We start from the raw sequence: 14563 nt of genomic DNA, 5'->3' as shown, positions 1-14563 counted from the left end.
TCTGAGGACTTAATTCCATTGTGATCCAAATAAATAAATAAATGATAGTTACAGCATATGATAAGAAGAACATGTGTACTAACATTACAATACTAATGACATTTACAACCGGCCATCTCATAGATCAATAAACAAAAGACAATAAATAGATATAAATAGATAAATACAGCACTATACTAACTTGCCCATCAGCCACATTTTCAACATATTTTTTAAAGTGTTCAAAGACTGGGTAAATTTAATTTCCCTTGGGAAATTTCCCTTATTACTGTGGACGATAATTGTTACAACCTAAGCTTATATTTAATGTCGGTTTTAACTCTAAATTAACACGGAGAGTGTGCGTGTGTCTGTGTGTCTGTGTGTGTGCGTGTGTACGTACGTGCATGCGTGCGTGCATGTGCGTGCGTGCGGCGTGTAGCTGGCGTTGCGGGCGGGCAACGAGAAGGAGGAGGGGGAGACGGCGGACACGGTGGGCTGCTGCTCCCTGAGGGTGGAGCACATCAACCTGCACCCCAAGATGGACGACCAGGAGTACGTGGTGGAGTTCGACTTCCTGGGGAAGGACTCCATACGCTACTACAACAAGATCCCTGTGGAGAAACGGGTGAGAGACATAGAGAGGGAGAGGGAGAGAGAGAGGAGGTGGAGAGAGAGAGAGAGAGAGGAGGAGGGAGGGAGGTACCAAAAGTTTGAGGCTTCGTACACACATATCAGACGAACATGCGCTGTGCTGTCCATGTTTCATGGCCGCCTCAATGCTTTTCCAATGGAAGTCACGTTGTTTGACCAAACAGTTGTGTGTGATCGGGGGAGGGGGGTCAAACCACGTGACTTCCATTGGAAAAGCATTGGGGCGGCCATGAAACACAGGCAGTTGTTCTTCATGTGTGTACGAAGCCTGAGAATACCACTGGAGGTAGAGAAAGTGAGAGAGAGATGGGGGGGGGGGGGGGTGTGGCAGAGGGAGAGAGAGGAAATGCCATTCATAAAATCTCCTTCCAAAACATGTTGACGTCGTCTGATGTCGAAGTATAGTAATACAAGCCTGTGTGTGTGTGTGTGTGTGTGTGTGTGTGTGTGTGTGTGTGTGTGTGTGTGTGTGTGTGTGTGTGTGTGTGTGTGTGTGTGTGTGTGTGTGTGTGTGTGTGTGTGTGTGTGTGTGTGTGTGTGTGTGTGTGTGTGTGTGTGTGTGTGTGTGTGTGTGTGTGTGTGCGTGTGTGTGAGTGTGTGTGCGTGCATGCATATGTGTGTTTAAAGGAGGATGTTTGTACAGACAGGTGATCTAGCCCTAAATGCTTTCCGTCAGCAAGGCCTCATGGGGTGGTCTGTTTCCTGCAAACATGCACACGCACGCACACACACACACACACACACACACACATAAAAAAACACAAAACAATACACCTTGTTGTACATATTTTCCCCCATAAACACCCCACCACCCACTTACATATGGGCACACCCACACCAAGACACACACAGACGCACACACACACTCTCTCTCTCTCACACACACACACACACACACACACACACACACATGTACACACACACGCACACACACACACACACACACACACACACACACACACACACATCCACACACACACACACACACACACACACCACTTTGTACTAACTATAACACCTGTGCTTGTCTCCTCCCAAACACGAGTGAAGTGTCTCCGCCCCTTCTGGCAGAAATGTGACATTGCATCCTGGCCTCTATAATGACCCTTTGCTATTCGTCTCATTTCTCAGGTCTTTAAGAACCTTCAGTTGTTCCTGGAGAACAAACAGCCCGAGGATGACCTCTTTGACAGACTCAATGTAAGACACGCAGACACACACACACACACACACACACACACACACACTCCATACTGTATATACTCCATATCTCATCATGCAACACTGTCGTAGGACGATGGTCTTGTTCCAACATTATATCTCTCATCTAGTCAAGTTAGTCAACTGCGATAACAAATTTAGGCTGATTTAATTCGCACCCATGTCCCAGGGTTTCTACCTACTGTCTTTGTTTATTGGTGTTTTCTAATGTATCTTTAATTTTCTGTGTTAACAATTATGGTGTTTTATATTATGATGTACAGCACTTTGGTCAACCATGATTGTTTTTAAATGTGCTTCATAACCAAGACTCCCAAAGTGGGATCACACACAGACTAGACGATCTACAATGTAGATCGTCTAGCGTGTAGATTCTACATCGACACGTTGTGAGCTTGTAGATCGTCTTTTTAATGTAAAAATTTAATAAAACAGGGCACGTCTCTTATCCCTGGACCTGCTCTTCCTCTGCCAAACAGACATGTCTTCCTCACATTCCTGTTCCTGCATCCTTCTTCCTTCTCTCTAACCCTTCCTTTGTCTTCCTCAGACTTCTATTCTGAACAAGCACTTACAGGAGCTGATGGATGGGCTGACGGCCAAGGTGTTCCGTACCTACAACGCTTCCATCACCCTGCAACAACAGCTCAAAGAGCTCACCTGTCGTAAGTAATGAACAGCCTCGTTCATCCTTAGAATACAGTGTCTCTAAATCCTGGTCTCTAAACTGCCTCCCTCTGGCCAGCCGGGGCGCCTGATGGAGGGGAAAGGAACTGGTTGGAATAACGTGTTTCTTCCACGTGCTACGTCCAACCAGGGAAACTCCCCCCTGTCAGGTGTAAAGGAGCAACTTGGACACGGACAAGGAAGCATGAGTTCAAGTCCGTTGCTCTCCCCAGGTTGCCGAAGGGTGTGTAGAGCCTGCAGGATCACATTAGATCATTCACAATCGTGGGATAAAAAATAAAAAAAAGAATACAGTGTGATGGCTCGGACGGTTAGCTCAACCGTCTGGGCACATAGGCTGCCAAGCCATCCGGACGTCATGCCACGGGTTCGACTCCCGAGCCCGACGGCCTTTGCCGTGTGTCACTTCCCATCTCTCCCCCCTTTCCTGTCTGTATGCCATCAATAAAGGCATAAAAAAAGCCCCAAAACACTAAATCTTTAAAGAAAATAATACAGTGTGAAGAATGACCACCGTGCGTAATGCTAAAGCATCTCTAAGCATTCCAAAAACAGTCAAAGAGGTAAACATGTCAGTAGCTATGGAGAGGGAGGAGATGTTGTCTCTGTCGGGTGGAAACTCATATCTCCAAAACTGTTACTTTTCAGGATTCAAAGCAAAAGTGGCAGATCTACAAGCTCAAAACATGTTAATTCTCGCGTTTCTTTGAGCGACACCGTCGCTTGCAGATCTGCTTTTGATACTTCTAAAGTGGTGTGACGCTGTAGAATGACCAAGTAGGGCTTTCATTTACGAGGAAAATAAATGGAGATAACCTGACGACAACGATATGATGAGTGGTTACTTAGCAATGGTATGTAAAAGACATTGAGTGCATACACACTGTGACTGGAGTATGACTTGCTTCCAGTCAGGACCCCGTGGTCGTCGTCCGTCCCCCCCCCCCCCCCCCTCAGAAGGACCTCAATGACCTGCAATGTTTTAATGTTCATCAGCAACAGTCAAAATAAACGGACGTGCTTTGAGCTGGAAACTGGATGTTGGGTAAGAACAGGTCAGAATGCGTCCGCTTATTTTGACTGCTGCCTGCAGATTGTGCAGAACAATTAAAAGACTAGAATTATTGACTAGAAGACGAGAATTATTGACAATAAGTGCGGATATTGTTTTGGTTCAGTGCAGTGTCAAGAATCTGCTACCCGAGTTAACCTCAAGGCTGGCTTTTGAGTTGAGCATGCCATTTTCCTTTTGAAGTGAGTTGCTTACGTTAGCAACGGTAGACATCCCAGGGGCATATTATATGCACAGAAAAAGGTCTTTGTCAGGCATATTGAAGAGCACTTCTGACGTGGTCACATCTTGGGTGCTATAACCTCCATCCTGAGGGAGTTGTGCAAAGGGTGCTGGGAGTCAAAGATTAGATTAGAAATTGTATTATATTTACACCAGTAACCTTACTAACATCACACCTTCACAGTAGATCATAGTGAATGTAAAAACTGACTCAGTGTGCAATGTACAAAACACTTTAAGCGGAGAGTTGTCAACGTCTCTTCTGAACTTTCTGAATCTGCAACAAAAATAATCGCTGGTTGTTTCACAAGTTTTATATGAAAATATAGAGTATATTTCTTTTATCAGATGTTTCTGTGTGGTATTGTATCTCTGTTTTGTAGTTTTATTATTTATTTTATCAGATGTTTGTGTGTGTCTTTGTATGTGCCTGTGTCATTAGCTGAAGACAGCCTCCCGGCTAAGATCTTGTCCTACAACCGAGCCAACCGGGCCGTGGCTATTCTTTGCAACCACCAGAGGGCGCCACCCAAGACCTTTGAGAAGTCCATGCAGAACATGCATACCAAGGTACAGACCACCTCTTTTATGCATAGCATTAACCAAATGAACCCCAGCTATGCCTATTCCGGGGGCAACCTAAGCCTAAAGGGAGCTTGTAGATCGGCTATTTTTGCCAAAGAGATTTGGTCTTGACAGAAAAAAGCTGTCCAAGAAATGTCTGTTTTACTGAGGGTCACTATTACATCAATAATTATGATTGTGTAATTATGACCAGGTTGTAGATGTATGCACATCTACAACCTATTAGGCTCAAAATCAAAACACGGATAGTTCAAGAATAAAAAGAGTCTGCACAAGAAAACTCTGTATTATGCTCACATAAACTATTCAGATGGGATTGACAAAGAATTCAGGCCATTCACCACAAATAAGGCTTTAAAGTATTTTAAGTATAAAGAAAATGATTTAAAAGAAATTACTACTTGAGTGAAAGTACAAATGTATTGGCATCAAACTGTACTTAAAGTACCAAAAGTAAAAGTGCTCATTATGCAGAATGTCCCTTTTCAAGTTTTCAAATGTATACAAATCTTTTGAAAATATCAGATCTACAAGCTCACAATGCGTCACATCTTGTGTATAATGTATCTTTTGTAATGATAATCAAAATCTACAAAGTAACTAGTATTAGTAACTAAAGGTTTTCAAAGTATTGGAGATTGGAAATACTCCAGTAAAGTAAAATAAATAAATAATACAGTTATAAGTAAATGTACAGTTAAGTAAATGTACATTTCCACCATTGATTTTTGGAGTGCTGGATCACTGAAAGAAAACTACAAGAGTTTTCTAATAATCGATGGTATGGTAAAGGACAAGGTGATATATCTTTCTTAAAATAAGTGTTAAATTGCTTTATATTCTGATAGTACTAATTGATATAGTGTTTGTTCAGTAACAGCGGAGGGGTCTCCCCGTCCCTTCAACCCATTTTGGTGTTTTAAACATTATGTTATAATTTAGCTATTGAAAAATAGCAGATCTACAAGCTCATAGCATGCCACCGAGTGGCGCGCTACGAGCTTGTAGGTCTGCTATTTTTTTTTTATCGTAAAGATGTGGCGCAAATCTTTAAATATATATTCTTTCAAAGTGAATGTTTTTAACTCAGTCCAAAATGGGTTAAACAGAAAATGCATGAGTTCATCTTTGTACTTTGTGTTCTTGTGGTGATCTGCAGATCGACGAGAAACAGGGCCAGCTGTCTGCCGCCAGGAAGCAGGTGAAATCCGCCAAGGCCGACCACAAGGCTTCTCATGATGACAGGAGCAAAAAGTAAGGTCACACACCACTCCACTCACCCAGTAGACTCAAAAAGTAAGGTCACACTCCACTCCACTCACCCAGTAGACTCAAAAAGTAAGGTCACACACCACTCCACTCACCCAGTAGACTCAAAAAGTAAGGTCACACTCCACTCCACTCACCCAGTAGACTCAAAAAGTAAGGTCACACACCACTCCACTCACCCAGTAGACTCAAAAAGTAAGGTCACACTCCACTCCACTCACCCAGTAGACTCAAAAAGTAAGGTCACACACCACTCCACTCACCCAGTAGACTCAAAAAGTAAGGTCACACACCACTCCACTCACCCAGTAGACTCAAAAAGTAAGGTCACACACCACTCCACTCACCCAGTAGACTCAAAAAGTAAGGTCACACACCACTCCACTCACCCAGTAGACTCAAAAAGTAAGGTCACACACCACTCCACTCACCCAGTAGACTCAAAAAGTAAGGTCACACTCCACTCCACTCACCCAGTAGACTCAAAAAGTAAGGTCACACACCACTCCACTCACCCAGTAGACTCAAAAAGTAAGGTCACACTCCACTCCACTCACCCTGTAGACCCACTCGTTCCCACTGTTTGGTCAAATAGAGCACCGAAGTTCTGACATAACTCGCTCATCCCTTCGATTTCCCTGGTTCGCGGAAGTAATTTCTCTATGGAGAATAACATGGGCTCATCTTAAAATCGTTTCATTTAAGCGTTGTGGTCCAAAAATAAACAAGCTGTCAGGGAGGTGTCTTTGTATCGTTTGCAACAGTCAGTCACTCACATATGATACAGTCTGCTTCTAGCGAAAATTACTAACTAATTCAGTAGCAGTAACAGTAGCGTTTTCTCTCAGTCAGTTGATTCTTAGGGCTCGATTATGCAAGTCATATAATATTACATATAATATTACAGTAATATGAGCTGGGGGCGTGAGGTATGTCAGATTGCAATTTTAAGCATGTTAAGAAGCGCTTTCGACACCCCGTGGAGTGCGCAAAACGGCCTTGAATTAGTCATGGGAGTGTTTAAGGCGTGTTTGAGAGTTACCCAATCAACATGTCCGTACTATTTTCTTTACCAGTCAGCTGATGTCACATACGGAATGCGCACTTTGGGGATCGTTATATTACATTTCTTCAGGCTGGCACCATAGAAGACATGACATATATGACTTTGTCACATTTGGGTTAATTATTCCTATTGCACTGCATGCTGTCACCTTCATGCCTCAAAATAAGTTGTTTCTATTGAGAAACACCAGTAAAATTATATTTTAATTTAAATTATAATTATATTATATTTGAAATGAGTAATGAGTTGAATGCCTGGTGCGTATGCCCGTGATGCGGTATGGTCCCGTGATGGTATGGTCTTCGCTCGTAGCATTTTATTGAAGAAGACTTGAATCGAGTGTGATACAGCGTATGAAAGCAAACTTCCCAAGGATTATGCATATGTTTTTGTTTTTTTTTAAGGTTGAGAAATGAAAGAATTATGGCCGTTTCTAATCTCAACATTCACAATAAAATGACGCAATAAAAAGACGCTGTTGCCATGTCTCAGAGAAACAAGTAAATAGGTCTATAAAAATAATCCCAAAATAAGCGCATATAACAGGGGTCTGTAACCTATTTTAAATGAAGTGCCATGTTTTTATTTTCTAGATATTGAGTCTGCCATATCCAGATTAATTTTAATGACACCACATTAAAATAAAAAACATATTTTGATTGTCCACAAATATAAAGTTCTTACATCTTTTTAAATATTTTCTTGCACATTGTTATAATGATCATTATATATCCGCCTGCAGTCAGAGTTCATAGTTTTAATGAATGAATGTGATGCATTGTGAGCTGGTAGATCTGCTATTTTCAAAAGTAATCTTGGAAAAATGTAATTACATTTTTGTATTAGCCGTCCTTAGTTGGGCAAATGCATTCATCTGGGGATCCCTGACATGGGAATGTGCTGTGTGAGGATCACTGGTTTAAACAACATTAGGAGAGAAACCTTTAGAAACAAGAAAAGCAACCACAACTACCAATATTTACAAGCAACTTTACAGAAAAAGAAGCCGCTTATAATAAACAGACTTGGCAACACTCCAGCAGCGTCCCAGAGCCGCTCAAGTGTAAAATCAAACAGTGCTTTATCTGATTTTTGCGTTTATGAGGTGCCTAGACCCACGTCTAATCGTTATGCGCAGGTCAAGGGGCTTAATAGCAAATTGCGCAAAGCGAAAATAATTAACATATGGACACTCCCACAATGCTAAAATATTCAGCAACGTCGTATTCCATATGTGTGTGCGTTCAACACGGGCCGATAAGGCTTTCATAATACGATTGTGCGCAGAGCGAGGCCAATTTATGTATTACCACATGGTAAAACGCACCTTCAAAATCCAGCCCTTAATATCCATATGAGTGAAACGGCCGGGGTGTTTATTTTTCAAACACAGTTCTTATATGAGGTGATCTAAAATCCTCCTATGGGGGTTATAATGCAAATAAAGAGTACACGAACCTGTGGATTTGCGCCCTCTACCGATATTGACGTCAGACTTCGGTGCTCTATAGAGATCTCTAACTATCCATATGCCTGTCTATGTTTATCTACTTGTAAGTGTTGCACTAATTGGATTGTATATATAAAGTGATCCCAATCCTGTTATTTAGTTTGGTTCTGTTCTGAACTACCCCAAATCCAAATCTGATCCACTTGGATTGTAGTGGTGTCAAAAAAGTATCGATTTAGCAATGCGTCGTTATTCGACCGTACGCACGATTCGGATTCTGCATCGATGCCGCAACGTGACGATCGATAATCGAGGCCTGAATATAATCATATCATATATAATTACAATATAATTATAATACTTAACTGTATATAATATATTATAATTTGATTCTAAATCAAATATGCTGTTCAGTATATCTGACTGCTTGTATTGACTCATGAAAAGTGTGCCATCCTTTTTAACCCATTCTGACCTGAGATCAGATTCATACGAGGTTTCCACTGGACACACACTGGTCTGATGAACCCATTCTGACCTGAGATCAGATTCTAAAAATGTCAGTCGTTCTTCGATTTTTCAAAAATAGCAGACCTACAAGCTCGTAGCGCGCCACTCGGTGGCGCTCTACGAGCTTGTAGATCTGCTATTTTTCAATAGCTAAAGCACGACATGATGCTAACACCAAAATGGGTTCCCGTTCTGAATGGGTTAACTCTTGGACTAGCATTAGTTAGTAGTAGGCTATTACACATGTACACAGTTAAAATCCACACATTTTATCATTCATGTTAATTAGATTTAACTATGCTACCCGTATACAAACGGGACCAAACGGACCCTCCTGTCTGTGCTGTGACGTTTCCAGGACGGTGGAGCTGAAACGGAAGGCGGTGCAGAGGATAGAGGAACAGCTGATGAAGCTACAGATGCAGGCCACCGACAGGGAGGAGAACAAACAGATCGCTCTGGGAACCTCCAAGCTCAACTACCTGGACCCTCGCATCTCTGTGGCATGGTAACCTGCAGCATCACAATGCTTTATTTTAATTTTTTATTTAATTAATTTTTTATTATTTTTAGCCCACGATTTTGTAACCCATTTTCACCCCTGTGTCAATTATCTAATGTGATCCTGGGCTCTACACACCCTTTGCCAACCTAGTCCCCATATATGGGGGACAAGGGGAGAGCAACGGACTTGAACTCATGCCTGAGTGTCCAAGTTGCTCCGAGTCTCTCCGAGTTTCCCTGGTTCGACGTAGCGCGTGGAAGGAACACGTCATTCCAAGTTCCAACCAGTTCCTTTCCCCTCCATCAGGCGCCCCGGCTTGGCCAGGGGCAGGGTACTTACCCTATGGGACACGGGGAGAACATGCAAACTCCACACAGAAAGATTTTTGCAGTGGTTTTCAACCTTGTTCCACATCAGGGCCCGTCATTTCATTCTGCCTTTGAGCCACAGAGAGACCACCGTTTGATGGAAACTAAGAATTTGTCCACAATTCCATGCTGTATTGATGTTGTGTACCATTAGGAGAGATCGAAAATAACAATTCTTCTACATTCTCTAATTGTGTCAAGGTCAAGGTCAAGGTAAACTTTATTGTCCACAAGGGAAATTTGTCTTGGGCTTTCACCCCAGCTGCAGCCACACATAAAACATCAATGACAACACAAATACATTACAGAGGAAGACACAACATTACATAATTGCACACATTATGTGGATTATCAGGCCTCACGAAGTTACCGCTGTTTCAGAGCCTCGTTCAGCATCTTAGTTGATGCTGATACAGATGACTTCTTGTACATTGTGTGGCAGTGTGGCACAAAGTGGCGCGCTGTGAGCTTGCATTTCTGATAGTTTTGAATAGCCAACGTATAAAATATTGATAAAGAGGTAAGAACTATTGTGTATTAACACATTTAGCTGGGGACCCCCTGGAACCCCCCTAGGACCTCTGGTGGTCTCCGCACCCCACTTTTGAGAACCACTGGAAAATGTATTACCAATTCTGGACGGGAACCCCTTTTGGTGTTTTAACTATAAGCATTATGTTATACTTTAGCTATTTAAAAATATATTTGAAAAATCATGAAAAATCTTTGAATATAAATCTTTGAATATAAATTCTTTCAGAAGACGTTTTTTATTTATTTCGACGTCGGGCCTAAATGGGATAAATAATAACTTCTGCGTCTTCGTCTTTTTTGTGGCTTTCGCCTTTATTTGATGTAAAAAGGTGTCAATTACGGTTAATGTATTCAGCATGTACGTATGTACCATAGAGTATTAAAAGGATAGAGACTGAACTGGCGCGAAGCTCCGCCCCCTCCGCTATTCATGTCAGTGGAAGTTGCTCAGTGGCGCTTTGAAGCACCCGGAAAGGCTGCCGGAAGTACCGTCTTTTCGCTGATTCAGCATTTCACTTCCGCATTTGGACACCAAGTTTTGGTGTCCAAATGCGGAAGTGCAGCTGGGCTTTAACATTGGGCGCTCGGTTGCACGGGGTTTCCTCGTCAAGAATCCACGGGTCCGCCTGCAGTCCTTCCTCTTACCACTAGGGCCCAGCGCAAAAAGAACATATATATATAATATATACGGCTCACCAAGTCCAAATGAAAATAGCTAGGAGGAAAAAGTGAGGAGGAACAATGGCGTTTGTTTCTGAAGCTCAGTGAGCATCTGTACACACAATGCTCTCCTTCCTCCTCCCATGTGGGAAGAAGGCAGGCAGGGCGCGGAGGAGGAGATGTCCTCCATGGGGCTGAATGGAGGGCTTGGCCTGGCTGGGACAGGACAGGGGAACAGCCCAGCCCTGTTACCGCCCTCCTCCCTAACCTACGGCCCACAGCTATTTATGGAACCTCCTCCTGCTCCTTCTCGTGCACAATGGATGCAGGAATGCTCTGTGTTGTTGCCTCCTGGACGCGTGATTATGACCCAACGTTCTAGGGTAGACCCGCCTCACCATGTGTCTGATTGGCTCCCGCCGGGAAGGCATAGTTTTACTGAGGTTAGGCCGTTCGGGTTAGGTTTAGGGGGGGGTGCATATACTTAGTTTAGACTAGTCATTGGTTAGACATGAGTTAAGGTTAGGTTTTAGGTGTGCTGCCCCGTGGGAGGTTATAGGTTTAGGGTGAGTGTTTGAGATAGGTTGTAGTTGTAGGACTAATGACTGGTCGCAAACACGAGAACTGTCAATCAGAACGACTACTGGCCAATCACAGCAGGGCTTTCCTAGAACGTTGGTGGGATATATAATAACGCCTCCTGGACGCAGGGCCTAAAGGCAGTGGTGTGTCGGAGTACCCAAGGCAGACCCGAATAGTTCTGATGATCCTCATGGGGGCTATGCAGCCCCGCCTCCCCCCCCCCCCCCCAGCCCCGCCCCCCCCCCCCCAGCGGTGAAAAAAAAGAAGTTGATGTTTTCTCACGTTTACGCTGATATAATGACGTGAAGCTAGCGGAAAGGCATTTACGTGGATTTCATGTGTCCCGACCTAGACCTAGAATGCCTGTGATCATTTAATTATACTTCGTACTAGTCTATATATATATGATATATAAATGCCGAGTGCACTTGCACTTGTATGCCTATATGCATGCATTCTAGAGGCAAGTCCCATAAGGAAACTGCCCCTGCACTGCAAGCGACACCTTTTTATTTATTTATTAGGATATTTCTATAGCATGCGCGATTGCGCTGCTCACTTGACAGCCTTCTCTAGGCTACTCGCAGTGCAACGCGTTGTGAGCTTGTAGATCGGCTCCCGTGGACTCGCGCTGCATGTTAAAAAACAAACTCACAATTATAATAAGAACATAGGCCTACACTTATCTGCATTCTGCACTGTACGAATCCAACGTTGTTTAGTGTTGTTTAGTGAGTCAGTTCTCTGACTGTCTGTGTGTGTGTGTGTGTGGGGCGGACAGCAGCATGCGGCCGCTGAACCGAGTCCAATCTGGGTGAAATTTACATTGGAAAATTAATATAACGGCGCGGTGAGCCCGGCAAGGACAGAACACGGCGACGGCCCGATAAAAGTGCCGTTGGAATAGTAGCTTCTTCGGCAGGTTTAAGCGGCGACAGGCTGGCATCACTGGAGTGGAGAACTGTAGCTTCCTCTGTCTGGACGAAGCGACCCGTCTTAGCTGGTGGTGGTTTCATTGTGAATGAAGTAAGCATCACACTGACTGACACTGTACTGTAGGCATATTTATACATACCTGGCTAGGTGAAAACAAAAGAAACCTGATTAGCATTTGAGTACTTGGTGGCCGCACCCAACCCATTTTAACACCTCTGAACAGCCAGTGGAGAGGTTCACATTTTCGGAATGGGTACATAGTATGCAGTCTGTGACAGAGTCAGAAAATCTGTAATGTAACTAATGTTAATATAAAATGTCCACGAAAATGTTCATGGGGGCTAAAAGGGGCTATTTAATTCTTCATGGGGGCTATAGCCCCATAGCCCCCACAGACTCGACGTGGCTGACCCAAGGAGTATGTTAATACATGATAACTTCTGCTCTTCTGCTGAGACATTTACATTTTTGTCAAAGGTCATGTCTCACCGTCCTAGACAATTCATCCTTTTATGATGAATTCCTGTTCTGTTCTTTGACTATATAGACGTGCCTATTTGTACGTCTCTAAATATTTTTGATGAATTGAACAAGGTGGACTCTCTTGTAAACAAGTGTAATGCTTAATCGGGTCGCCCACTCACAGTTCACAGTCTTTGTATTGAGTTTGGGCTTGAAATGTATACTGTAATTCTGCAAACTGTTAATAAATAAATCAATCAATCAAAACTCTATTAGCTCAATGGTGAAAATGTCAGCACGTGTGCAGAAGAGGAAAGTTACATAATGCAGCTTTAACATTTACCGGTACATTCCAATTCATTTTTTTACATGGAAATATATATTTCAAATACGGAATATTTGTTGACAGGCCTAGTGTGTACAGTATGTGGAGCAGGCATGACCTCACTGAACCGTCCTTGTCTCTTCTCCTCCCGCCTCACTGAACCATCCTTGTCTCTTCTCCTCCTAGTGTGTATGTGGAGCAGGCATGACCTCACTGAACCATCCTTTTCTCTTCTCCTCCCGCCTCACTGAACCATCCTTTTCTCTTCTCCTCCTAGTGTGTACGTATGTGGAGCAGGCATGACCTCACTGAACCGTCCTTGTCTCTTCTCCTCCCGCCTCACTGAACCATCCTTTTCTCTTCTCCTCCTAGTGTGTACGTATGTGGAGCAGGCATGACCTCACTGAACCGTCCTTGTCTCTTCTCCTCCCGCCTCACTGAACCATCCTTTTCTCTTCTCCTCCTAGTGTGTATGTGGAGCAGGCATGACCTCACTGAACCATCCTTGTCTCTTCTCCTCCTAGTGTGTATGTGGAGCAGGCATGACCTCACTGCACCATCCTTGTCTCTTCTCCTCCTAGTGTGTATGTGGAGCAGGCATGACCTCACTGAACCATCCTTGTCTCTTCTCCTCCCGTCCAGGTGCAAAAAGTATGACTGCACCATCGAGAAGATCTACAACAAGACCCAACGAGAGAAGTTCGCCTGGGCGATCGACATGGCCGAAGAGGACTACGAGTTCTAAACCACCACTACTCGTATTCTGTTTGCCCCCCCCCCCCCCGTCCTCCTAACCTCCCACCCACGCCTTCGACCGTAGAGATGTTTGTAGTTTATGTTAATGAGTCCCATCTTGTGGGAGGGTGAGGAGGGGAAGGGGTAGGAAAGACACAGCCGAAGAATTATGGTGCTGTAAACACTGATTGACTGTGGATATCGTCGCTGTCAGGCAGTAAATCTATATTTAAACTTTTTTTGTTACGTTTTGTTTGTTTGTTTTTTTTTGGTAAATGGGTGCCCTACTTGATCACACTACAGCGTCACACACAAAATCATCAAAAGTAGCAGATCCACACGCTGGAAAAGGCGTAGAGCTGGTACTTAGTAATTCAGAAAAGTAACAGTTTTGGACACCCGACAGAGACGACATAGTGGGGCGAATACACCCGGACATATGAGGTCTCCACCCGACAGAGACGACATAGTGGGGCGAATACACCTGGACATATGAGGTCTCCACCCGACAGAGACGATATCGTGGGGCGAATACACCTAAAGCAATTGCTCACAAAGACCCGCGATCAATCTACTTTAAAGACAGTAGTATATTACCTTTGATCCGTTAAATGTCTGTACTCAAAATTTCTAAGCCATCAAGATTTATTGAAAATACATTCTATATTGTAATAGAATACACGAATAAATCAATGAATTGCCACTTCTTTATAAAAGGAGATGAATGGGGGGGGGGGGGGG

General features: G+C 43.5%; 1 protein-coding gene across 1 annotated transcript in view; it reads left to right on the top strand.

Annotated features, from left to right (window-relative positions):
* Positions 1–14537, top strand: part of top1b (DNA topoisomerase Ib) — a 39599-nt gene extending 25062 nt beyond the window's left edge. Inside the window, exons 15-21 of the mRNA XM_080764664.1 lie at positions 422–607; positions 1765–1833; positions 2405–2519; positions 4278–4405; positions 5580–5674; positions 9074–9223; positions 13730–14537. Of these exons, the coding sequence (XP_080620790.1) occupies positions 422–607; positions 1765–1833; positions 2405–2519; positions 4278–4405; positions 5580–5674; positions 9074–9223; positions 13730–13832 (846 nt within the window). The 3' untranslated portion in view covers positions 13833–14537. The remainder of the gene's footprint in view (positions 1–421; positions 608–1764; positions 1834–2404; positions 2520–4277; positions 4406–5579; positions 5675–9073; positions 9224–13729) is intronic.
* Positions 14538–14563: the final 26 nt, after the last annotated feature.

This window comes from Protomyctophum bolini, assembly GCF_963924005.1.
Source record: "Protomyctophum bolini genome assembly, chromosome: 5".
NCBI lineage: Eukaryota > Metazoa > Chordata > Actinopteri > Myctophiformes > Myctophidae > Protomyctophum > Protomyctophum bolini.
The sequence above is the reverse complement of the archived record's forward strand: the minus strand, read 5'-3'. Positions and strand labels throughout refer to the sequence as shown.